This window comes from Nicotiana tabacum, chromosome 19 (assembly GCF_000715075.1).
Source record: "Nicotiana tabacum cultivar K326 chromosome 19, ASM71507v2, whole genome shotgun sequence".
Lineage (NCBI taxonomy): Eukaryota > Viridiplantae > Streptophyta > Magnoliopsida > Solanales > Solanaceae > Nicotiana > Nicotiana tabacum.
Window position 1 is genome coordinate 62,450,748 of NC_134098.1, and position 25,859 is coordinate 62,476,606.

A 25,859-nucleotide genomic window follows, 5' to 3' on the forward strand; every position below is an offset into this window, starting at 1 on the left:
TATCGCAGAAAGGATTCTAGTTTAAACAAATGTATATCTTTTGTAGCTAAAGCGTGTTTAGGTCGGGTAAATACGAAAAACTTGATATTTTTGATAATAAAGTTTCAAATAGCCCGTAGAAACCGAAAAAATACCTTAAACCTATTATTTAAGTAGCTAATTGATTTGTTTTGGGGGACCCGGTCACAAGAGAGAGGAGGCGCCAAAACCCAAAAAGGTGTGAATATTTACCTTACCAGGACGACTTTGTGGATAAGGAAAACAGTCCAAGTTCCTTTCTTTAACACTATAGCCAATTAGTCTTCTCATTGCATTTGCTACGTCTTCTTAGTACATAAATATGGCAGCTGCAGCTGCAACGTGCTGGTTCTCTGCCGGCACTTCACTATACTCTCTAACGTCCTACCGCTTCTCAACACCCATAAGACCCTTTTCTTCTTCTTCTTCTTCTTCTTCTTCTTCTTCTTCTTCTTCTTCTTTATTTATTCCTAAAGCTGTACATCAGAATCAAGATCCAAAGAAGGGTCTCAAGAATTCCACCTCAGAGGTACATTACCAAGCCCAATTTCTTGTCTTTAATTAATTTCCAGTTAAGCATTGGCTTTATTCTTTAATCTTAATAAAAAAGGTCTTTTTATTGCGTTTTTGAATTCTGAACTGTTTACTTTTAGAAAATGCCGACGTATTGGTTTGTGTTAATAATTTCCTGGTTAGTATAAGTCTTGAATCAGTAATTATACCCCTTGAGGTAAGTGCAAAAATGACCAATGAATTTAAGATTTTGGGTTTACTGGATTTTATTATGTTTGTAAAATGCACACATGAATGCTTGTATTGCTATGTTTTTTCTTGGCAGTAGATGGTAGAAAGATATAAGCAGTGGATATGATACAGATATGTTCATGCATGATTTCCATTAGCCAAGATGTAAAGAACAATAGCTGACAAAGAGATAGAAGACAACTAGAGAAGTTGCAACAACACTAACTATGTCTCAATCTCGAACAAGTTGGGGTCAGCTATAGTTGTCCTCACTTATTCATTTAGCTCAAGTCATATCATCATCATACCAAATAAAATAAAGTAGAAGTTCTGACAAGTCTAAAATCTATTCCCAACTAGTAGATATCACCTATATGGATCTTTTTCTTTCGTTATGCTATATCTTTAAGTCTGCATTGATTCAAAGAATTTGTAGGTCTTTCGAGACAACTTCATTCCATGTGATCTTAGGTCTACCCTGTTCTCTTTTAACTCCTTCACTCACTATAGTTTCACACCTACAGACTGGTGCATATGTAGGTCGATGCAGGGCATGATCAAACCATCTTAAGCGATCTTCTGTCGTTTATCCTTAATGCATATGTAGTCACTTAATCTTATCTAATCTTTTATGATCGAACATCCATTTTGGTATTCGTTTTTGTATAGTTAGAAGCCTAACATTCACTACCATATAACTTTCTAGGTCTTATAGCTGTTCGATAGAACTTACCTTTCACTTTCTTAGGCATCCTTTTATCACATAACATCCCTGTAGTACTTTTGCGTTTCATCATTTCGATTTTAATCATATGAGTAGCATCTTCATCTATTATTTCATTCTCTTGAAACAACGATCCTAGATATCTAAATTGTTGCATTTGGCATCGAAATCCCATCTAGTCTCACCTCAACTCCATTCTTCTGATGCTGCCTAAACTTACATTGTATTTAGTCTTTTTGTTTTGAGACCGTTTACCATCCTTAAACTCCTGACCAGTAGTTTGGAGAAAACTCCCCGACCACTATGAACAAGGATGGCCGGTCATAGTTCAAGCTTTTGGTTGACACCCTCGCTAATTTCATCAATTAATTCAATATCATCAGCAAATGACATACCTCATGGGACTTCATCTTGTATTGTGTTGGTTAGCTCATCAATGGATAAACAAGTTGTGGTTCAATGCCGACCCCTAGTGTAAACCCACTATTATAAGAAACTCCTCTTATCTCCTACTGTTGTTTTCTCACTAGTGAGGGTTCCTTCATACATGTCCTTTATGGCATTTATATATTTAATATGAATTCCTTTCTTCTCCATCACCCATCAAAGGACCTTTCGTGGTACTCTATCATATGCTTTCTCTAGGTCAATGAATACCATGTGTAGATCTTTCTTCCTTTTGCAATATGTTTCCATCAATCGTCTTAAAAAAAATATGCCTTTGTTATAGATCTACCGGACATAAATCCAAACTGGTTCTCTGTCACTCTTCTCGTGTTCCTAAATCTACGATCTATCACTCTTTCCTAGAGTTTCATCATATGATTCATGTGTTTAATGCCATGATAGTTTGCACAACTTTGAATCTCTTTTGTTCTTGTAGATTGGCATACAGGTACTCTTCCTCCACTCATCAGGCATCCTACCACTTCTTAGTATAGCATCGAATAGCGTGATGAGCCATTCTACTCCAACCTCTCCAAGACACATCCAAACCTTTATAGGGATACGATCTGAACTACAAGCTTTTCTAATCCTCATATTTTTCGTGGTATTCTTTACCTCTATCGTCCTAATTCTACGAGTGTAGTTAAAGTTTCTATCATACACACACATATAGTGGTCTAAAATGTTATTCTCTTGATCTGAGTTGAACAATTGAGCAAAATCGCCTCTCCATCTCTCTTTGATCTCGTTATCTCATGCCAACACTTGTTGAGAATCGTCTCTAATACACTTCACCTGGTTTAAATCCTTACCCTTCTTCTCTCTCAGTCGTGCTAGTTTAAATTCTTTCTCCCCTTCTCGTGTCCCTAACTTTTGGAACAAGCCATCTAGAGCTTCCCCTCGGGCTTTACTAATAGCCTTCTTAGCTTCTCCCTTAGCTCTCTTGTATTCTTCAAAGGCTATTATATCTTCTGCTTTTGGCAACTTCCTATAACACTCTTTTAGAGAAGTTGGAATTCAAATTTTTTTTTGTTTGTTCTGTTGTCACTTGATGAAAAAGATATAACTAGTGAATTAGTGAAAGAAAGTTTTGGTGAAGGAAACACGCAGCAAAAGCTTTTGTTGTTGTTAGCTTGTGCTTGAATCCCTCGTAAGTTTGATGATTCATATAGCCTGAATTGCTCTTATGAGTTCGTGTTTTTCAGTACTCGTGGCCGTGCAGCTTGTCATGTTACTTTGTCCTAACTTAGGAAAAAGGTATTTTTCTTTTTGTTCATGAGTAAAGATTTTATTTAACAAGCAAAGGATGGATTCAGAAAGCAGTTGGTAAACAGAACTTCCCATGGAGATCAAAAGACGAAAGGCATTTAGCAAATAAAGATGGTAGAAGCAGTAAAAACGAAGCAGGGCGATCTCAATCAACTGCATTTAAATCATCTGGTCAGCAGAGGAAAGGAGCAGGAAAGGGAGCTGTATTTGAGTCAAAGGAGCAGCAGGTATGAAAGACAGTAATATTACTTCCTCTGTTTGTGCTGTTGAGGTGGCTTGCTTTCTTTCTCATTCATGAGAGCTATAAATAAAAAGGAAAAAAGCTGGGTCACTGAGGGAGGGGGAGTTGAGAACCTGAAAAGCCTTATTATTTTTCACATATCTTGGTTCTGCCGTAGTTTTAATCACACAGTGATGTTCTTGATATGTCCATAAGAGTCATTAATTAGCCTGGTTGAGATGCAATATACATTTTCTTCTACTTTTCTATGTTTGTGTCACCTTTTCACTGTACTTTGCCGTGCTTGAAAACAACAACAATATTCTCGAGATTGGTTTTGCTAGATATAAGGCTGTTCTCATGGACAATCAAAGTTCGCGTGTACTTTGATACTTTTGTGTTATCTCCATGTTAGCTTCCATTCACCCGTTTATATGATCCTTAATGGTTTTACTCATTGAATTATATTAGTTTGGTGCTTATAAGTCCTTTCTTCTTTATCATGTCCCAAAACGAAGTTCCATGTTGTCTTTCTGTTCTACACCACTCTATCCAAGTTGCTTTCTTTTCCAGGTAGAAACTGGTATCATTGAAGATGCAACTTTTCTGAATGCTGTTGTGAAGGTAAATATGTGGTTAACATGGCAATATTTTTATTATGCTCATTTCGTTTGGAGGCCTCATCTTTGAAGCTCGAGATTTCTTTTTAATTTACTAATTGTTTGACTGAATTTGTATCTGTACTTTCTCTTTCTACGATTATTACTTGTGGAGGATTGAACCTTTAGCTCCTACCAAGTATTTTTTCTTAGCTCCTACCAGGTATAACCTTTAGCTCCTACCAACATTCTATACTGACCCTTACTACTAAACCTGTAACAAATTGTTGATCTCAGCTCATCCTTGCTTAATGATATCTTCACTGCTGTGTTTAGAGTTGAGACTAAATTCCCGATTATCTGATGTCTTAAGCCGTATATTGTTGTATCCAAATAGAAAACCACATAATCTGATCTTAAATATTTTATGCTAGCCTAAAAAAAACTGTTGGTGCATTTTTTGTATGCTTGGTTGGCTCTTCCATTTGACATAAGTTGATTTCAATATTTTAGTATTAGGGTCTAAAAAACCCTAATATTAAGATGAGACATAAAATGACATAGACCTCCATAAACAATGAATGGCAGTCAATTTTCTTTTTAGCATCAGTAGCTATATCAACAGTATGAATAGTCGTTTCACATATATCTGCATGTGCAGTTGGATTTAATCATTTCCCGGAATGCATGATAAATTTAAAATGTAATGGACTAACTTTTTCCTTTTCCATTATGCTTATCTGTAGGTTTACTGTACACACACCGCTCCAGATTATTCCCTCCCATGGCAGAAACAAAGACAATTTGCAAGTACAGGAAGGCATGCATTTCCAGCTTTCGCTCTAATTTATTATTTCCGTTAAAAGTTGTGAGAAAAAGGAAAATTTCCTGCAAAAAGTTGTTCTCGATTGGGCTTAATGGCTTTTGATTCTCATTAGGAGACATGGAATGAAGTTGTTCCATAATGTGTAATTACTTATGAGGAATTGTTGTTCTGTACGATAATTCAATATTATGTGTGTGTGTGTGTGTTACATCTTTTAGGACAGGGGGTGGGAGTGTCTACGATTCTGACTGTTGTTTGATCTGTTCAGTGCTTTCATGATTGGTGATGGGAAACTCTTGACAAATGCACATTGTGTTGAACATCATACCCAGGTATTTTTGCAGTTTTGCTTTGCTATATTGGCAATCTTCTTATTAACTGAGTCTTCTATGTGTATATCTGGTTTTTTTAGAATATGATTTTTTTATATTATAATGCCTGCTATGAATTTTTCTAGAAAACATTTTTCATGAAATAATAGAAAGCTCTTAAACTAGAGCAAATGGTGACATGTGAATTGTATATCAGGACCAGTAAATGATAATTGTAATTCTGTTTTGTTATGTAAACCGAAGTGTGGTTAATATTTCTTTTTCTGAGAGGAGGGAATATCTCGGTCATCCATAACCACGGTCCACAGATCAAGGCTTGACTTTAGGATTAGACTGCGTTTTTGGAAAAAGGTTAACATGCACTTTATTTCTTTTTTCTGTTAAAGGTGAATCCGTGAAGGAAGCAAACTTTTGATTTGTTATAAAAAAGAAAAAGTGCAGAAGATGTAGAAGTGAAAAAGTAACTCCGCGATTTGTCTTCTTTACTTTTTAGGCTTTGCACTGTGCCTTCCACAAATTTTATAGTCACACTTCTTTTCTAGTTTTTTTGAACTTTGTTGCAGCTTTTCATCCTCGGCAACATTTTTTTGTCAAAAACTTGCTGGAAAGGGAATCTAAAAGCATGGTAATGAAAATTTCCGTGCACTTCTCCCTCTAATTACAGCGATAGGGGTGTTGGGACTACTCAAATGCGAAACAACTTGACATAAAAAATAGAGGCTCATGTCTCCAGATGTGGATGACTTCCTTTCCGCCAGAAAAATGATTGGCATAGCAAAGGGCAATAATCTCTAAACTTGATGGCAAAGAGAAATTCTAAACGATTTGGATGGCACTGTGCAAAGTCTTAGAGAACTGTAGGTTGGCTTTAAAAAAACTTAAAGAGGTCACGTTTGGGTTATCTAACCCAGGGAAAAAAATATCCCACCTAATCCACATCACCACGTGAAAGTCCATCCCTTTTTGCAATTTACTCCATCCATATTGTTTTTGACAACTGATGGACGTATCATCAAGGTCCATTCTTAAGCCCTACTTTTGTTATTCACTATTCTCAAGTGTATACATGGCTTCTGACTTGCTAGTCATAAATGGTGGAGACCTGAGACCTCTTGCATGTTTAGAAGGTTTTCTTACCCACATCGTTATTAAACTTTCTAGTATATGCATATAAAAAAATGCACTTTTAGATGAGTATCTTTTTGGTGGCAGGTTAAAGTGAAGAGAAGGGGAGATGACACTAAGTATGTTGCCAAGGTATGCTTTTCATGGTGATTTATCAATGCCTATATTACCTGGGAGTCTTCTTGTAAATCTTTTTTTATGTGGTAGCTTAAGGATGCAAACTTGGGTGAGGTAGACGTAGATATTCACCCAGCCCAACTGCTTGCTGATCTAAACCAAAACATTCTACCTGGGGTCTGGTAAGAGGAAATGTGACACAACCCACTTAGCAGGTTTACCACGGGCCCTTGGGTTAGTAGTTAGTTGACAATGCATGTTATATGTCTGTTGGAACATAAGGTTGGAGCTTTCAGCTAATTCCTTCAAAGAGCAGTAATTGCATTTGGTATTATGATTAAATTTATAAGATGGAAATTTTATGCTTATTGAAATAAGATGTTACTAGAGAATAAGAAGTTGGCTTCTTCTTTTTTCGCTCAAATAATTGTGGAACTTCAATTAAGAAATTAGCTTCAAAAGCAATTGATTTTTATTTTTATCAATGCCTAGATGAAGTGGTGCAGTTCCAGGGTTTGGTATATTTATAATCTGACACAATAAAGACAGTTTTATTCTTTAACTTAGTCATACTGGACCCAAAAATAGGTATCAAATAGATACGTTTTACTCTTTTCAATGCGGATTAGGTACAGGCTAAACTTACTTGTCTATTATTTGAGTGTACACATTATGGTGTGGTCAAGGTGTCTGAGTTGAGTCCGTGCCTATTAGGTGCAACTGAAAGATGTTGACTTCACCAAATCCAGTAGGGTATGCTAACTATTTCTTAGAAGTTTTGGTTTGACCTGCGTCTTGTGCGATTTCTTATTTAAAGAAGACAAGAACTACAGTCCTCTAGTTATCGGTGGTTCCATTCATTATTTCGACTGTTCTCATTCTGTCCCTCTGCATATGTGCGTATGCAAATACCATCCGCACTGGGAGCTCCTGAAAAGTTTCCGATTTTAAACAATTGATAGGTAAACTAAATAGATCCCTTCCATTTTTTTTTCTTTTCTTTTGTAAGGCTAAATAATAAATTGAATCTGGAGTCTTGACAACCGGCAAATACTTTAAGACGATGCATTTTGGTGATGCCTGCTAAATGTTAGACTATAAATTGAACAAAGGGATGCTATTCTTTAATAAGATCTCTTTTTTGATGTTGAGAATAATAGGCTAGGTGAGTATAGGGGCCTGATCGTTTGAAAAGTTGGTTTTTATAGACGAGAGTCAGTGTCAAAAGTGCTATAACGTAATTGATTTTTGGTTCCTGGAATATTTTTAACAAGATTTCTTATTTTATGCTGAAAACCAGAAGCTGAGTGAGAGATGATTACATTTAGGCCTGATCTATCGGAAAGATAAGTGTTCTTAGGTGAAAAGTGGTGTCAAAAGGCTCTTTACCAAAAAGTGGTGTCAAGCTAAAATGTCATTGGATTTTGACGCTTAGTTTCATCGTCTGTTAAATGCAGGTTCTGGCTAGAGGAGTGGAGTGTGATATAGCCTTGCTATCTGTTGAAAGTAAGGACTTCTGGGAAGGAGCTGAACCCCTCCGCTTTGGACACTTGCCTCATCTGCAGGTGCGTCTCACATTCATCAGTTCAGATAAGTTCTGCTGCCAAATATATGCATGTATTTTTGGAATATTTGCTTTCTCATTTATGTTAATTTTGTCATATACAATGTTTTCCAATCAAACTTGATTTTGGAGGAATATATCTTGGATTTGCCGATACTCTATCATAAGGTTGAGATTGGTTCTGATATTAGTGGTTCTGGTATGTCTTATTTATGCCAGCAGCTTGGTATAATGTTAGGCTTCAATTGTAGAAATAATAGTTGATGGTTAGCTTTTCTTTGGATGTAATTATTGTATGAGGAGTAATAATAGTAAATCTACATGAAATTTAGGAAATCTTTGCTAAAAAAACTTGCTTAATTTTTGTGAATAGCTAATTTGTGGCTCACAGAGAGTGAAAACCTCTAATAGCCATATGGATATATAACTTTATCATTTGAAGTTTGCTGAACCATTTTCAATTGAAGCTCAGTTGAAATCTTGACTTTTTTTTTTAATACCCAAATTTAAATCTGTCCAGTTCTGTTGCAATTTACATAGGTATAATTCTTAAGCTGGAAGTTATTTCTGACTTGCAGGATGCTGTAACTGTTGTAGGTTATCCGCTTGGAGGAGATACTATTTCTGTGACCAAAGGGGTGGTATCAAGAATTGAGGTCTGTTTATGTTGTTTGGATTTCAGTTTAATGTTGCATCAATTTATCTATGCTACCAGGCAGTGACTGAATGTCTTCATCTTCATTAAAAGTCCGTATTGCTCCATTCGCCTGTGCTGCTCATTCTCATTTTCTGGTCACACCATTTGGATTAACATGTTATGATTGCTCTTTCTCTTATCACATTGATATTGAAGAGTAACAGTTTGCTACAGTTAGAAGAACTGTGAAATATTAACTTAGGAACCTCCATAGATAATACATGAATTTCACAAATGCTTATTACTGACATGGTATAGAAGCAATAAAGAGATACCTTGCATATTGTTGCTTCTACTTCCAAAATTAGTATAGATTTTGAGAAGAAGAAAAGGCTTCTTATATTTTTGTGTATGTTTACATCCAATGAGTCAGGGAATTTATACAAAGCTCCTAATGCTAATTAAGGAAATAAAATAAATCTGTACAATCAATCCAGCTGTCAAATAAATAAAATCGGATCTCCTAAATATAATCAAATTTCCTGAAATCATGCTAATCAACAATCTCCTAAATCAAATCTCCTTGAATCATGCTAATCAACGCTCCTCCTCAAGTTGGTGCAAAGATGTCGCACATGTCCAACTTGCAACTCAAAGTATGGAAAGTTCGCTTGTTGTAACCTTTGGTAAACACATCAGCTAGTTGTTTTTCCGATGGCACATGAAACAAACTTAAGACACAAGTTGTAACTTTTTCTTTGATGAAGTGCCGATCAGTTTCCACATGCTTTGTTCGGTCATGCTGGACTGGATTATGAGCTTACTGATGGCATCCTTATTGTCACAGTACAAGGAATGTTTTCCCTTTTCAGACAGTCTCAGTTCCTGTAGTAGCTTTTGTAGCCAAAGTAGTTCGCAAACACCCTGGGCCATAGCTCTATATTCTGCCTCCGCACTTGATCTAGCAACTACACTTTGCTTCTTGCTTCACCAAGTAACCAAGTTTCCTCATACGAGCGTACAATAACCGGATGTAGATCTTCTGTTATCTAGAGATCCAGCCCAATCCGCATTTGTAAAGGCTTCTATTCGGAGGTGATCATGTTTGGAGAAAAATAAACCTTCTCTGGAGCAGACTTCAGATACCGCAAAATGTGAAAGACAACTTTCATATGAGGATTTTGGGGATTATGCATGAACTGACTCACCAAGCTAACTGAATAGGCTATGTCTGGTCTAGTGTGGGAGAGATAAATGAGTTCCAACTAACTTCTGATATCTCTCCTTATCAACTGACTCTCCAACTCCGCTTTGTAACCTGTGATTGCTTTCAATGGGAGATTCTGCGGGTCTGCAACCTGTCATACCAGTTTCTTTCAAGAGATCCAGAATATACTTCCTTTGAGAAATAAAGATTCTTCTTTTGGATCTTGCAACCTCAATTCCCAAGAAGTACTGCAATTTTCCTAGATCCTTGATCTCAAATTCATGTGCCAACAACTTATTCAATCGGGCCATCTCCTCTTTGTCATCCCCTGTCATTACTATGTCATCAACATAAACTATGAGAAGAGTGAGTTTACCCGTTTGATGTCTTATGAAGAGGGTGTGATCAACATTGCTTTGTTGGTAACCGAAGGAGTTCATTGCTTTGCTGAATCTGCCAAACCAAGCTCTGGGGGATTGCTTCAGTCCGTACAAAGCTTTCTTCAATCTGCATACCTTTCCTTGACTCTGTACAGTATCAAATCTAGGAGGAATCTCTATATACACCTCTTCTTCTAAGTCTCCATGAAGAAATGCATTATTCACATCAAACTGTTGCAAGTCCCAATCAAGATTAGTTGCACAAGACAAAAGAATTCTAATAGTGTTCATCTTTGCAACATGGGCAAATGTCTTTTGATAATCCACTCCATAAGTCTGAGTGAATCCCTTAGCCACCAATCTTGCTTTGAATCTTTTTAATTGAGCCAACAACTTTGTGCTTCATAGTGAAGAACTATTTGCAGCCAACAACTTCTTGTCTGGTAGTGAAGTGACAAGTTCCCAAGTTTTATTTTTTGACAAGGCCTTCATTTCTTAACTTACTTTCATTTAGGATCTGCAAAAGCTTTCTTCCAATTCTGGGGAATAGATACAGAAGAAATAGATAAGGCAAGGGCTCTATCAGAGGGAAACAAAGAATCATAAGAGATAAAATTAGATAAAGGGTGTTTGGTGGTGCAAGATCTGACTCCTTTTCTGTAGGCAATAAGCACATCTAACTCATTAGGAAATGTAGATATCTAACCAGTAGAAGAAGGTTCAGCTTCGGTAGATTGCATGATGTATTCTTCTGCTTTATTTCTCCTTGATTAAGTTTTCTTAATCAGGCCTATCCAAATGCCCAATAGTCTTCCCCTGAATTCTTTCTCCAATTTCACTTTCCCCTGTGACAAAGTCATCAAGAGGTCTAGTAATGGAACTAGGTGGAATCACCTCTTCCTCCTTACTGCTCTCCCCCTTACTGCTCTCCCCCTGAAGAGGTGATGAGGTAATACTGAAATATGGCTCAGATTCTCGAAAGATAACATTCATGCTAACAAAAGATCTCCTAGAGGGAGGATGATAACATTTGTAACTTTTCTGTGTCGGAGAATACCCACTCAAAACACACTTTATAGTAGGGGTGGGCATTCGGTATTTCGGTTCGGTATTTGAGAATTTCGGTTCGGTATTTCGGTATTCGGATTATCAATTGTGTATACCAAATACCGTACCAAAATATTTCGGTACGGTTCGGTATTTATTATTTTGGTTCGGTACGGTTTCGGTTTAATATTCGCTAAATAAGCAACACTAACGAGTGACAATTCTCCTATGTTTCAATGCACTGTCTAACTGTTCATCCAAGAAATACAATGAAATTGAACAGCCATTTCTTCAGAAAGAAGTAAATAGAGATGATGCATTTTCTAATGCTAGCATTTGGAGCCAACTCACATTCTTGTGGCTTAATGTCTTAATCCACTATTCAACAAACATGCGACAGTAGCAGCATTAATAGGCTGCAAATTTTTTCTCTGAAAATGGCCAAGTTTAATGTAATCTTTTGGCAGAAAGTATATGCAACAGTAGCAGCATTAACAGTAGCAGAATTAACAGTAGCAACATTAACAGTAGCAGAAATAACAGTAGCAGTAGCAGAATTAACAGTAACAACAGAATGAGAACAAAATTAATTTTTGAATTAATAGTAGCAGCAGAATTAAAAAAAAAAATTCTAAATTAAAAAACAATGTATGAATGAGACAGTGTCATATAAAATGAAACACCCGTTACATAATTTAACAAACTTTTCAAACTAGTGCTAATGAAATTCAAACAAGGAGAATAAATCTTGAAATGAATGAACTGAGAATAAGCAGAAAACATGTGGGTAAAAGTGGGTAAAAATTTCTCTCTCAAGAGATTGTTTCAACATGTGGGTAAAAGTTATGAACCTGTTGAAGTCTTGAAGAGTTGAAGATTGAAGATTGTTTCTCAATTCTCACTTCTCAGAGTTCTCTCACAGGTCACAGCCGTGGCCGGTCAGCCGATCTCTTAGGTTTCTAATTACCAATTCCAAGTGAGAGTGAAAGACTGAAAGTATGAAACTAGGGTAACTGCCTAACTGGGGCCTGGGTAGTCTTTTTGGGTTGGGCTCCTAGAGAATTAAAATATTGGGTCGGGCACTTGGGCTGTGCAGTGTATAGGTCCTACATGATCTTTAAAAATTCGGTATTTCGGTATACCGAATTGTCAAGATCCTATTACCGAGGACCGTACCGTTATACCGAAATACCGAAAATTTAGTACCGAATTGAACCGAAATACCGAAAAAACCGAAACCGAAATACCGAATTAATTCGGTCCGGTTCGGAATTCGATTTTTCGGATTTTATGCCCACCCCTACTTTATAGCTCTAGGATCAAGTTTCCCAGAATTCTAGTGTGGACAAAGCAAACACACCCAAACACCTTTGGAGGAACAACATATTCATTCTTACCTTTTAAAGCTTCCAAAGGACTTTGAAAATTGAGGGGTTTAAGTGGCATTCTGTTGATAAGATAGGCAGCCGCCGGAATAGCATCCCCCTAGTAAGGTTTTGATAGATGCATGGTGAACATAAGAGACCTTGCTACTTCTAACAGATGCCTATTTTTTCTTTCAATGACCCCATTTTGTGCACTAGTGTAAGGACAACTAGTCTGATGGACTATCCCATTGGACTCCAAATAAGCACCAAATCTTTTATCCATGTATTCGCTGCCATTATCAGTTCTCAAGTTTTTTTGTTTTTGGCATCAAACTGAGTACAAATAATCTTATGAAATGACTGAAAACAAGAGAAAACTTCACTTTTGGCTTTTAACAAATATACCCAAGTCATCCTAGTGCAACAATCAATGAAAGTAACAAACCATCGACTACTAGATAGAGAAACAGTTTGGGCAGGACCCCATAGATCAGAATGAATAGTCATAAACGTAGTTGTGCTTCTATTATCACTCACAGGTTAAGTTTCTAGTATGCTTGGCATATTCACACGCATCACAGAACAAAGATTCAAATCGAGTCCTTGAAAACAAATTGGCATATAACTTTTTCAAAACAAAGAATGATGGGTGTACTAACCGTCTATGCCGCTGTGTTATTTCTTGGTTGACATCCTTATTTTCCCCAAAAAATGCTTGACCAGAGTTTTGAATTCCATATAATATATACAAGTCATCACGCAATCTACCACTGCCAATCCTTTTCTCTGTTTGAAGATCCTAAAAAATACAATGACCAGGAAAGAATTCGATTTTACAGTTTAGAGCCTTGGTGATGGCACTAATAAATAAAAGATTGACAGGGAACTCAGGGACATGGAGCACGGATGATAGTTTAATATTAGGAGTACAAACGACATAACATATTCCAGAGATAGGTGTTAAAGAACCATTGACTATTTTAACATTATCTCCTTTGAGACACGGAGAATAGTTTTGAATGCCTTTAGAAGAGCCTGTCATATGTCTATTTGCACCAGAATCTAACAATCCAAGAATTAAGGTGAGCAGCAAAGGCAGTACCTGATTGAACATGATTGAATGTGGCAACATTAGCGGAGTCAAGTTTGGCTAGGAGGCGACGGAGAAACTGAATTTCATTTGAAGACAAGATTTCTTCAGAAACCGTCTCCTTGAATGTCTCCATATTTCTGCCCAATCAGAAGGAAATCCAAAGAAAATTGCTCAAAAATAATCTGCCTCGCTGGAAACCATATCTGTCTCGAGCGAACCTTAGCTCCGATGAATGAAAAAATCAAAATTGGTAGGGATATGTTCGGAATGTTCCAGCGACTCTAATAAAAAAGAAAATTCCAAAAACAAAACTGACCGATAGGAGTTTGTGTTGCGGACAACCATCAGGAGAGAGAGAAAACTCGACCTCTTTGATAAAAACGGAACCCTAATGCTGCGAGGGAGATAACTCACCTCAAAAGGCAGCAATGACTCTGATACCATGTAGATTTTGAGAAGAAGAAAAGGTTTTTTATATTTCAGTGTATGTTTACATCCCATGAGCAAGGGAATTAATACAAAGCTCCTAATGCTAATTAAGTAAATAAAATAAATATATACAATCAATCCATCTATCAAATCAAATAAAATAAAATAAGATCTCCTAAATATAGTCAAATCTCCTAAATTCATGCTAATCAACAATCTCCAAAATTAAATCTCCTTGAATCATGCTAATCGACAATTCGAACCTATGCTTTAAGGCAGTTCGTTGACTATAGATCAGGTTCCTCATCCTAAACTAAATTTTGCGGAACATCTCTATTGCATTACCTAGACAGTGGGCAAAATGACATTCCATCAATGACGTCCAGCAATTTAGCATGTTGATGGAAGCTAGGCACTATGGCGAATATCCATTCTTTTTTGTGATAATTGTTTTTTTCTCTTTTTGAATTTTCTTTTACTTTTACGCTGTTTTGTTTCTTACTATTGCCCACTTTGTAATGGTTATCGTTATAGTTAAAGTTTATCAAGCTTACAGTGGCTCTGGTGTTTTACGTATCACCAAAAATACTTAACAACTTCCTTATTTCTGAGTTAATATTGAAATGTGGGAAATTGTTAGAAATTAAGTCGCTCTTCCCTTTTACTCCTCATGATAAACAACACATTATACTAATTTGTTCTCCTAAATGTTGAATACTAGTGCTAACTCATATATTGGTCTTCATCATTAGGTCACATCATATGCTCATGGATCATCTGAGCTGCTTGGCATTCAAATTGACGCAGCAATAAATCCTGGTAAATATGGATATTGATGATGAGGCTCTTGCTTTATAAAACCATGCCCAATAAATTTCTCCTATTAATCTTGTTGAGTTGTCCCATATTGGTGGGATTTGAGGTCCTTGGTCTTCTTATATGGTCTTGGGCAATCCCCACCTCATAAGCTAGCTTTTGGGGTTGAGTTAGGCCCAAGGTCCATTTATCATGGTATTAGAGTCAGGCCCATCCAATTATTGTTACCGATGTTGGGCCCCCATTTATGTTGTCCACGCTCCAGTTTGCAGGCCTGGGTGTGAGGGGGGTGTTGAATTGTCCCACATCGGAGAGATTTGAGGTCCTTGGTCTTCTTATATCTTGGGCAATCCTCACCTCATAAGCTAGCTTTTGGGTTTGAGTTAGGCCCGAGGTCCATTTATCAAATCTAACTTGTTTTATACCTTATAAAAAACAGAACAAAAAAGAAAAGAAAATCTAACTTTTTTTTATGACTTCGTACAAGTGCTTGTACGAGGATCATGGCTTGTGCTTTCTCTCTGTACTGTAGTTTCTGCTACTAATAGCAACTGTTTTAGGTAATAGTGGCGGCCCTGCATTCAATGACGATGGAGAGTGCATAGGGGTGGCATTTCAGGTAGTTTCTTGTCAGAATCTGATATTGCTATTGTCAGGTTACTAAATTATGGCTTCTTGTGGATTTACCATTTGGTCTATAAAAAATAATGTCTTTATAAATTGGAATGCAGCTTTTGCTCTTCAAGTTTCAAATGGTTTATAAATTATGACTACTTAATTGCACTAGTTCTTCATTCTACCGCTACAGTTATCATCATTGGTTCGGAAATGCATGTTTGAACTAGCCTGAAACCTTGCCTCAAGACAGACCATAAAACTACTACCATTGGGAATTGGTAATTGCCTCCGAAGCCATATACGGATATACCTCATCAATAATATCACAAATTACTTTTTATACTTTTTGCTTATTTGAAGCCTTTCTTGATATTTTCTGCTTTACAAGTTCAAATTTCCTGAATCTGAACAGCAACATGTTCTGCCCTTTGATCAGTGTGTGAATCATTTTCCTTGTGCATTTCCCCGTCAAAACATGGTTATCATCATGCTGGTTTCTTCAACTATGACAAATTGATGCTATGAAAAGTTCTTTTCAAAGTTCGTGCTTTCTTTTAAGATATATGTTTTGACAAGACAAGTCTTTTAGGTTTACAGGTCAGATGAGACTGAAAATATTGGTTATGTCATCCCAACTACTGTAGTGTCTCATTTTTTGGAAGACTATGAAAGGAACGGGAAGTACAGCGGTGAGTCTCCCTCTTTTGTGAAAATATGAATTTAAGGTATTCTATGTTGGGAAACTACCTAAATATCCAGGACTCTGCTATGTTGGGAAACTACCTAAATATCCAGGACTCTGCAAACACTGTCTTGTTTCCAATATCTTATTCTGTTTGGTATGCAAGAATTTTGATTTTCCAAATGACAACTATTTGCCACTGGGTGAATCACTAGGAAAGAACCTTCAATTGGACACACTTGGGTTTAAATCCTGTGAAATTAGGATTTTACAAGCATCCAACCCAAATGTCTAAAATTCAATTAAATTTGGAAAGAAAGATAACCTATTCAGAACCTGCAAATGTTGACTATACTTGTTGTTTTGTTTTTAAAATACTCTTTGTTGAAGTGTTTCACATTGCTTGAGGGAATGAGTTATTATCTCCTTAAGGTCTTGGGCATTTCTCACCTCATGAGCTAGCTTTTGGGGTTGAAATGTTGAATTAGGCCCAAGGTTCATTTTATATAGTACTGGTGCCAGACCTATCCATATTCTTGGTTTACTGAAGCGTTGATGCCCATGTTGTATTGTTCATGCTCCAGATGTGTAGCCCTGAGAGTCCCTGGGGGAGGGATGAGGGTGGTATTATAGTGTCTCATGTTGGTTGAGAGAATGTTTTGTCTCTTTATACGATCTGGGGCGGTTCCACCTTATGAGCTACATTTTGGGTTGGGTTACGCCAAATGTAAACACTTTTGAGTTGCATGTTACAGAAAATCCCAGTTCTAAACTTGAACAGAAAATCCCAGTTTTAAAAAGGTTCTGTGGACGCCGTTAGACCAAAAGGTGCTTCCTGTAACAAACCCCATTAGCTCTCACAATGGTGAAACCAAAAACTAAGAAGACTTACTGCAAATCGGAGGAATGCAAGAAGCACACCCTGCATAAAGTTACTCAATAAAAGAAAGGAAAAGATAGCTTAGCTGCTCAAGGGAAAAGACATTATGATCGCAAGCAATCTGGTTATGGTGGACAGACAAAACCTGTCTTCCACAAGAAGGCTAAAACTACCAAGAAGATTGTGCTAAGGTTGCAATGCCAAGGGTGCAAACATGTATCCCAGCACCCAATCAAGCGGTGTAAGCACTTTGAGATTGGTGGAGATAAGAAGGGAAAGGGAACTTCTCTCTTTTAAGTGGAAAATTCAAGCAGATGGCCTTCTGTTCTGACATATTGGTATTACTTGTCCAGCTGCAATATAGTTTAAAAGCCTTGACCATTAAAATCTGTGTCGGGAATTTTGTTTTCTAATGATCTAAACTTAGAATTTCCTTGTCTTTCAAAAAATAAAATAAAAAATATAAGGTTATTTTGAAACTTAATCAACTTGTCGGTTGCAGCAGCTGCTGCTCCACTCTTATGTGAGAATCAAGTGTCTTTGTGCGTACTGTCAGCCTGTCATAATGGGTAGGTTGCAAATGAGAGGATCAAAGCATTTCAGTTATGAGCCATGGACGTTTCTCTGGTAGCAAGTGCTGATGCTTCTTTGTTCTGCAAGATAAGCAAGGGTAGGCTTATGAGGGTTTTCGCTTAAGAATTTCAAAAGTTGGTATTTCACGCATCCCTTTTTATATAACACTATTGCAATTTGGGCAAGCAAAGAGTTGAAGGAATGGTTTGTTGTCTTCTTAGGGTCTTGGTATTTCTCACCGCATGAGCTAGCTTTTGGGATCCAATTAGGGCCAAGGCCCATTTTCTTAGTATGGTAATGGAGCCAGATCTATCCATATTCTTGGTTTACTCAGTTGTGGGCTCCCATGTTATAATGTTCCCGCTCTAGATGTCTAGTCTTGAGGGTGAAGGGAAGGGAGGAGTGGGCGTTATAGTGTCCTATGTTGGTTGAGAGAATATGTTGTCTCCTTATATGATCTTGGGCAGTTCTCACTTCATCAGCTACATTTTGAGGTTGAGTGATGCCCCTTAACACTTTCGAGTTGCATGTTATAAAAAAGCCCAGTTCTAAACTTTGAACATAAATTTATTTTGAAACTTAACCAACTTGTCAGTTGCTACTGCAGCTGCTCTACTCTTACGTGAGTATCTAGAATCTTTCTGCATATTGTCAGCCTGTCATAATGGGTAGGTTGCAAATGAGAGGACCAAAGCATTTCACTTCTGCGCCATGGACTCTTCTGGCAGAAAATGCTGATGCTTCTTTGATTCTAAAAGATAATAAGGGTGTGTGTGAAGTTTTTTTGCTAAAGAATGTTAAAAGTTGGCACTATTACAGTTTGTGCAAGCAAAAAGTTTTTTTCTTTTACTAAGATGTTCTATATTTTTAAATTTTTATAGTTATAACTGGTTGCGATTCGCAATTCTTCTCCATCTAGTTTCTTAGTGTTTAAATTTTCTTCTACTCCCTGAGTCTCAATATATGTGGCAAACTTTTCTATTTAGTCTGTCAAAAAAAGATACTTTTCTATATTTAGAAACAATTTGAATTTAAAATTCTCATTTTACCCTTAATGAGATGATTTATAGCTACACATGTCTATGACTTGTTTTAGACCACAAGTTTTAAAAGTTCTTTTTTATACTCCTTGGTCAGTCAAACAATGCCACAAAATGGGATAGAGGAGTAAAAAGACAGAAGTTTTTTGTTCCAATGCACACGAAAATTATATGATTTGACCCTCCTACTCCAAACGCTTTCGTCATTTTCAGAACAGAGGAAGTACTTAAAAATAATGTGAATAGATAAAGGGTCACAGTGAGAATCAATTCCTAGAGAGAAGGGGGTGGGAGGGCATGAGGGCAAGCCGCGCCATTATCGTTTCCCAATGCATCCTTATTCAAAAATGACTTCCTTTATTACGTTTGTTGCCCTTAATCCGTAAATTGGTCTATCATGTAATGGTGTGTGAGCCCTCAAGCAATATAGGCACTAGTATTACTTTATCATTGCTAGTTCTAATGGTTCCTACTAATTGCATTGCTATTTTAGTAATTATGTCAAACATAGGTTGAAGTTTTAACCTGTAACTTTCAAAAATTTATTGGTCCATTCAATTCTAGTTACTAATTTGTCGATTTTTATTTTTTTACTGTAAACCACTCATTTGTTCATGTGGTGCCTATTTTTTATCTCTATTATTTCAGAGTAAATTCATTTATCAATGTTGAAGACATTATTAAGTATATAAAGGTGTGCTCTCTCTAACAGCTTAAGCTTTAGATGAGGTTACACACTTCAACATGGTATTAAAGTACACAGGGGTCTTGGTTTCTAGTCTCACCGCCACTCACTGTCAAAAAGAATTTCCACGTGTTCGGCCCATAAAAAGAAATCAGGCCTTCACGTGAGGGGGCATGTTGGTGATATAATTAAGTAAATTAAAGTTTTCTATCTCAAACAGCTTAAGTTTTTAGATATGATGGTCTCACACTTCAATAATATAAAAAAAATACTGCATAGTAATTTGGCAATTAGTTGTGTGCGAAATTCCATGGTCCCATCCTTTATGCGTTACAGAACTACCAATGCTCCATATGATTTGATTTGAAGGCTTCTTTTGTTCCTGTAGGTTTTCAACAGCTTATCTAACAGTATTGTGATTTCAGGTTTTCCTTGCCTTGGAGTATTGTTGCAAAAATTGGAGAGTCCAGCACTTCGTGCCTGCTTGAAAGTGCCTTCGAATGAGGTTTGGTTTTGTAGCTATATATATATAAAGAAGTCCTTATGAGTTGAATAAGCACTTTATAACAGATGTCTTTCTTTGTGGAGTTCCTTACTTATTCTTTTATTGGTCATTGTCTTTTTGTGGGGGAGGGGAAGGGAGGAGAGATCGAATTCCCATATTTGAACAAAAATGAAACCCTTTTTTTCTTTTTAATTTAGCTGTTTGTTTGTTCTTGTTTCCCAGTTGTGGAAGTCCTCAAACAACTTTGTTACTACTAGACAGAGAATGGGTACTGCAACAACATGAATAGTGAGAGAAGGGGAAGGATCCAGTGGCTAAAGTTCTACAGAGAGAGAGAAAGGGCTTGTTTTGGGATAGAATTCAGAAAATCAGGACAGAATCTTTGTTTATGGCCTTAAATATAAGAGGAAAGGTGGATAATTAAATAAAACACTGCCATCTCCAATTATACAGAGCCAGTTATCAGTTAAAAACACTGCCATCTCCAATTACTGTTCCATTGTAATTTCACCAAGCAGATTTGGTCTATGTTTATTGATATCTTTGGGAATCAATGGGTCATGCCAGGAATAATTAAACAAAGTAATCAGTTGGTACAGTCAGTCATCAGATAAGGAAAGCAGTCTCTACTGGAATGCAGTACCTAGTTGCATTTTTTGAACACCTGGCTAGAGAGAAAAAATAGATGTGTTTCTGGAAAAGTGGCAAATATCTTATTTTTAATCTAGATGTTTGAATAGTTTTTTTGCGGTGTAAGAAAATTGTTGTATCTATAGTTTCACTGTCAGATCTATTGCACTCCTCCAATATCTAGGAGAAGGAAGTCATTTCTGATGTACTCTCTTTATACCTTGTGGTACTCATAAATAAAATTCCCTACCTTTTTAACCAAAAAGAAGTTATCATTTAAAACATGTGAAAAGTGAGTTAAAGAAAATAGAATAAGTGTCATTTGGTTTCTATCTTGGGAAAAGTGAGTTTTACTGGGTAGGGATTGAGCTGAGTAAAGGCTCCAGGCTGACATCTTTCAACACATAAATAATCCGTTTCGAGTGGAAATTCCCTTATTGAGTAACATCAATGATATCCTCTTCTGCGATGTTGCTGGATCTTGTGGAAGAATCTGTTATGAGCATTCAAGTCTCTAATTGTGTGTACTCCTTCAATTTGGTCAATCACGTAATTAGGTGGTATAACCTGTCATCTGAGCGCTTTTATCAACTTAGATAATTCTAATTTATGCCTTATCAGAAAGGAAACCTATTTTGCATTTGTCAATTGAAAATGCCTGAGCCGATAATGTGCTCGAGACATTCAAGCATAGTGTTTGCTGATAGTATCTGTATGGAAAGGTTAATCAATAATCTCTAGATATCCTTGTTTAATACATGCTTGGTAATTGATTTGCAGGGCGTACTCGTGCGGAAAGTTGAGCCTACTTCTGATGTTAGCAATGTCTTAAAAGAGGTACCATCCATTTGTAATTGTTCATTAACCTTTTGACTTCTAGAGATTTTGCTGTTATGCATGATTATGTTCTAAGACATTTGAGCGTACTCGTGCATTCTGTTTTACTTATTAATGTTCTCAAAGCTTATAACCGTTAATGGGTTGGCAGGACCATGAACATAAGAAATGTTTTTAATGGGAGTCAGAATTAGTGCGTAGCTGAGAAGCGTAAAATAGAATTGTATTTCATGAGAAGCTCGCTGAAAGTAATAGCTTATAATAAAAGCCTCAAACCAATTACGAGGTCTACGAGGCTAAGGGTGAATCAGCCTTTAAGGAGTTTACTAGATAAAATATTCCTAAGATGGGGTGGTGGAGGAGATCTGGAGAAGCATGCTGGCCGATATTGTTTACTGTACGAATCTGTGAATCATATCACAACCAAGGATCTGTCGACGAGTGTTTCATAGGCGGATCTAAGTTAGAGAGAAAGAACACCATGCAAAACTTATCTTGTTGTGCCAATTATTTTGGAGAGTCGGTAATAATATGCATCAGTAGATAAAATTTCAGCCTTTTCTGATATGAGTTTCCATGTTTAGATCCGATTTCTTCAAATCTTGTCAATTCATCAAGAACATGATAAATTCTACTGAGACGGCTATTATACAAAGGTTTACCCTGACACTAAGAACAAATTGGCAAGTCTTAAGAGACCAAAAGGAACTGGCTTTGGGTCTAGTGCTTTCATGAGAGACTAGATTACTGAGCATCAACTCTCTCCTACACAAGCTTTTTATTTGCTGAAATCTCTTGAATAGTCTAATTAAATGGTCAGTAATTCTTTTTCATGGACCACAATTAGATTGCACTACACCAAGAATAGTAATTTTGCAACCTAACTTCCTTCTCTTAGTAATTGTACGGTCACAGGAGATGTGAGGATAGGTATCAAAATAGCCGCTGAAGGGTTTGGACAGTTGCGGCCTTGCTGGAGTGAATTTTATGAATTCTAGAAACTATTACCTGTCTACTGTGTTGGGATATTGGTCCGAGATTTCAAAGAGGACAGATATGATTTGAAGATGCCTGGCCTAGACTTAGTCGAGAATTCTAAGATGCTAAAAGAGAAAAGTTTCTCCGTGCTAAGTCTTAATACAATGTAGAAAATCACTTAGATGAATGAGTAGAAAGTTTTAGAATACATGGGAGATTGTCTCTCCGCTACAATACAGGGTTGCTTTATTCACAAACTCCTAATATATTATGATTTATGGGATTCTAATCCCATTGATAATGGGACACCATTTCTAATTACACTTATTGTTTGATACGACTTCCTAATTCCACTAGTCGTAGTTTTACTGTAATTACAATCAATAACAACTAATATGGATTAGGGACCCAGTTGTACCATTTGTATTCATGTCATTCATTTTTACAACATTGATTAAGCACTAGAGATGTGATTTCTGCAACTCATAATTGATCCTTCATGTAAAAGTGAAGATGAATCTATGAAAATAATTGATGGACATAAGTATCCATTCCGCGTTCAGGGATTCAATAAATGTGTTTCTACACCTCATAAGGGATCTCCTCATGGGAAAAATGAAGATCAAGCTCTGAGAATGAGTGATGGGACCAGTTTAATGACTTGGGAAAGAAGAGTGTAGTGTATCTTTGATCATTTTTAGTTAGTCCACCTATTTCGCATTGGTATACCTGTCTCTTTGGTAGGGTTAGTTTTTCCTATATCATTAGGATGTTATTTTGGTAATGTCACGAGGTTGGATAATACTTGGTTCATCTTTTTCAGGGAGACGTGATTGTTAGCTTTGATGGTGTCCATATCGGGTGTGAAGGGACAGTGCCATTTCGATCTAGTGCACGCATTGCATTTCGCTATCTCATCAGTCAAAAGTAAAGCTTAGTTACTTCCAGAGAAAGTAGATTTGCATTTAAGCATAATCCCAAAAGCAATACAGTGTTGACAAAAATTAGTCACTTCATTTTCAGTTTGAATGACTAAGTTTGGAACTGCTTCTTAAGCGGTAATGCCAAATTTACAAGAAACTACTTTGGATGTTTCCTTGTTTTCTGCATCAAAAATTTTCTTCATTTGATTTTTCTTTGGCTAGTGGGATCATTATCGTCTTATACTACAATCAGGGTTAACTAGTAAATGATTCTATTTTCTTGATGACTTAATCCACTAAATCCTTAGCATCAAATTTGAATTCCCTCATGCTCCCTAGCCATATTACCCCCTTATTGTAAAGTTTGCACATATTCCTGTTTATATGTTACACAAAGGTTTAGTCCTCTTCAGGTTCACTGGTGATGTAGCCGAGCTTGGTATTATTAGAGCTGGGGAATTCATGAAAGTTCAAGCAGTTTTGAAGCCACGTGTGCATTTGGTATGTTTGCTGGCCCTTTGTTTCTTTGTCGACGCCATCATATAATCTCAGTATAATTGATTTAAATCAGTTGCTCTCTTCTGAAGGTTCCTTATCACATAGAATGCGGTCAGCCTTCATACCTAATAGTTGCCGGCTTGGTGTTTACACCACTATCCGAACCCTTAATAGGGTAAGATTACTAAAGATATCCTTGTATTTTCTTAATGGGCCTAGCATTCTCTTATCTCATTGAGTAGATTCTGGTGCACCAATTCTCAGACTGAAATCAATTTGTTCATCTTTGTTTGCCAGGGAAGAATGTGAAGATAGCATAGGGGTGAGTCTCACAAATGGGTGATTGCTCATAAGATTGCAAACATTCTACTGTGATTGACTTAACTGTTTTCTTTGAATTTTGTCAGCTAAAACTATTGACAAAGGCTCGATACTCTCTGGCAAAGTTCGACGGAGAACAGATTGTTGTACTATCACAGGTATGTAAAGAGAAAATTTCACTTTGACAATCAATCTGCAGCCCCGAGCCACTTGCTGTTTTCCATATTGGACTTGAAAGTTTGAACACACCCAGCCCTAGCCAGAACTGGGAGCACAGGAACTAGGGACCGTAAACTTCCGGGAAAAGTATTATGTCATTGAAGTGAAAAAAATGGGTAAATAGGTTGTAATGTAGTTCACTAGGTTACCCAATGCCACCTCTTTTATGATGCTGACGGGTTAAGGCCAAGTAAGGAATGTTATGTTGTTAATCGTTATTTTACTTACAGGTCTTGGCAAATGAAGTGAATATTGGATACGAGGATATAAGCAATGAGCAGGCAAGTTATTTGTTCTACTTTGATTCTATAATCCTTCCCAAGTTGAAACAAGAATAATTGGTTTGTACATCTAAGTTCCATTAGTCATTTATATTTCTTGCTCAAATAACATTCTTTTGGCAGATCTTGAAGTTGAATGGTACTCGAATTAGGAACATTCACCATTTGGCTCATCTAGTGGATTGTAAGTGTTGGTACAGATAATCATCATTTGAGCTTTTGTTACCTTAACCTGAGCAGTTATGAATGGTCAATATGTTTATTCATGCAGCTTGCAAGGATAAATATCTAGTTCTCGAGTTTGAGGACAACTTCCTGGTTGTTCTGGAAAGGGAAGCAGCCGTATCTGCGTCAGCTAGTATTCTTAAAGACTATGGTATTCCAGCTGAAAGATCATCCGATCTTTTGGAACCATATATTGATTCCATCAGACCAGATGAAGCAACCGATCAACACGAGTTTGGTGATAGTCCAGTTTCTAATTCAGAATTCGGCTACGAGGGGCTTCTTTGGGCTTGATCATGACCTATGAAGTTAAGTTTAGCTTCTCACCTGGAGCCATCTTCTTATATATCATTTCAATGGTCTACTTTGACAGCTATTTGTTCCTTGATACTTCACCGGAAAAAAGACACAGATGACCAGGCAATATTTTGTCCATGAAGAATCTGTGTATTAGGGCTTTAGTGCTTTCCTTTTTGTCAAAGCTATTGCAAGATTGGCCACAAAAGTGGATAATCATTTTCCAGTACAAATGGAGGAAACAGCAAAAAATGTCCTCCAGTTGAAATTAGCCTGTGGGTGGAAATGTTGTACTATAGATTAGGCATGGAGCATTTTTGAGTTTTTTTGTTTCACGGGTAGGATGTAGTCTCCCTTAGGGAACATGCTTCTCTTTATTTATTTTTTCGTTTTGTAATTGACACGATTCAATTTTTACAACAATTAATAAAGGAGCTGACCCTTTCTATTTACATATAAACCATCATCCTAAGTAAGAAATTTTTGTACTTAATGATGGCCTGTATTTTAATCATTTTGATCTCAGCTATCAAGTTTTTTTTAAAGACAAAGTATGAATCATAATCATTCAGATCTCAATTAGCCATCGCATATATTACCAACCACAATTATCAGCATCACCAATTACCACCATCAACCACTATTGTCGGCCATCTTCACTAGCCATTATTTACAGCCACCACCTATCACCGCCTGCCAGCAACCG

The 25,859-nt window shown here is 36.8% G+C and overlaps 1 protein-coding gene across 2 annotated transcripts; it reads left to right on the forward strand.

Annotated features, from left to right (window-relative positions):
• The first annotated feature begins 242 nt into the window (after nt 1-242).
• On the forward strand, nt 243-25,605 carry LOC107816989 (protease Do-like 2, chloroplastic). 2 transcript variants are annotated; one of them, XM_016642754.2, is made up of 21 exons: nt 243-547; nt 3,250-3,429; nt 3,996-4,046; nt 4,768-4,841; nt 5,116-5,179; nt 6,392-6,436; nt 7,879-7,986; nt 8,564-8,641; nt 14,898-14,964; nt 15,522-15,580; nt 16,169-16,268; nt 19,865-19,944; nt 21,355-21,411; nt 23,213-23,316; nt 23,726-23,813; nt 23,900-23,985; nt 24,108-24,132; nt 24,218-24,289; nt 24,581-24,631; nt 24,755-24,815; nt 24,903-25,605. In XM_016642754.2, the coding sequence occupies exons 1-21, from the start codon at nt 341-343 to the stop codon at nt 25,148-25,150; spliced, it is 1,905 nt and encodes a 634-aa protein (XP_016498240.1). In that variant the 5' UTR covers nt 243-340; the 3' UTR covers nt 25,151-25,605. The 2 variants fall into 2 exon arrangements, with proteins under 2 accessions (XP_016498240.1, XP_016498241.1); XM_016642755.2 differs by having other exon boundaries at nt 249-547; nt 3,268-3,429.
• Nucleotides 25,606-25,859: the final 254 nt, after the last annotated feature.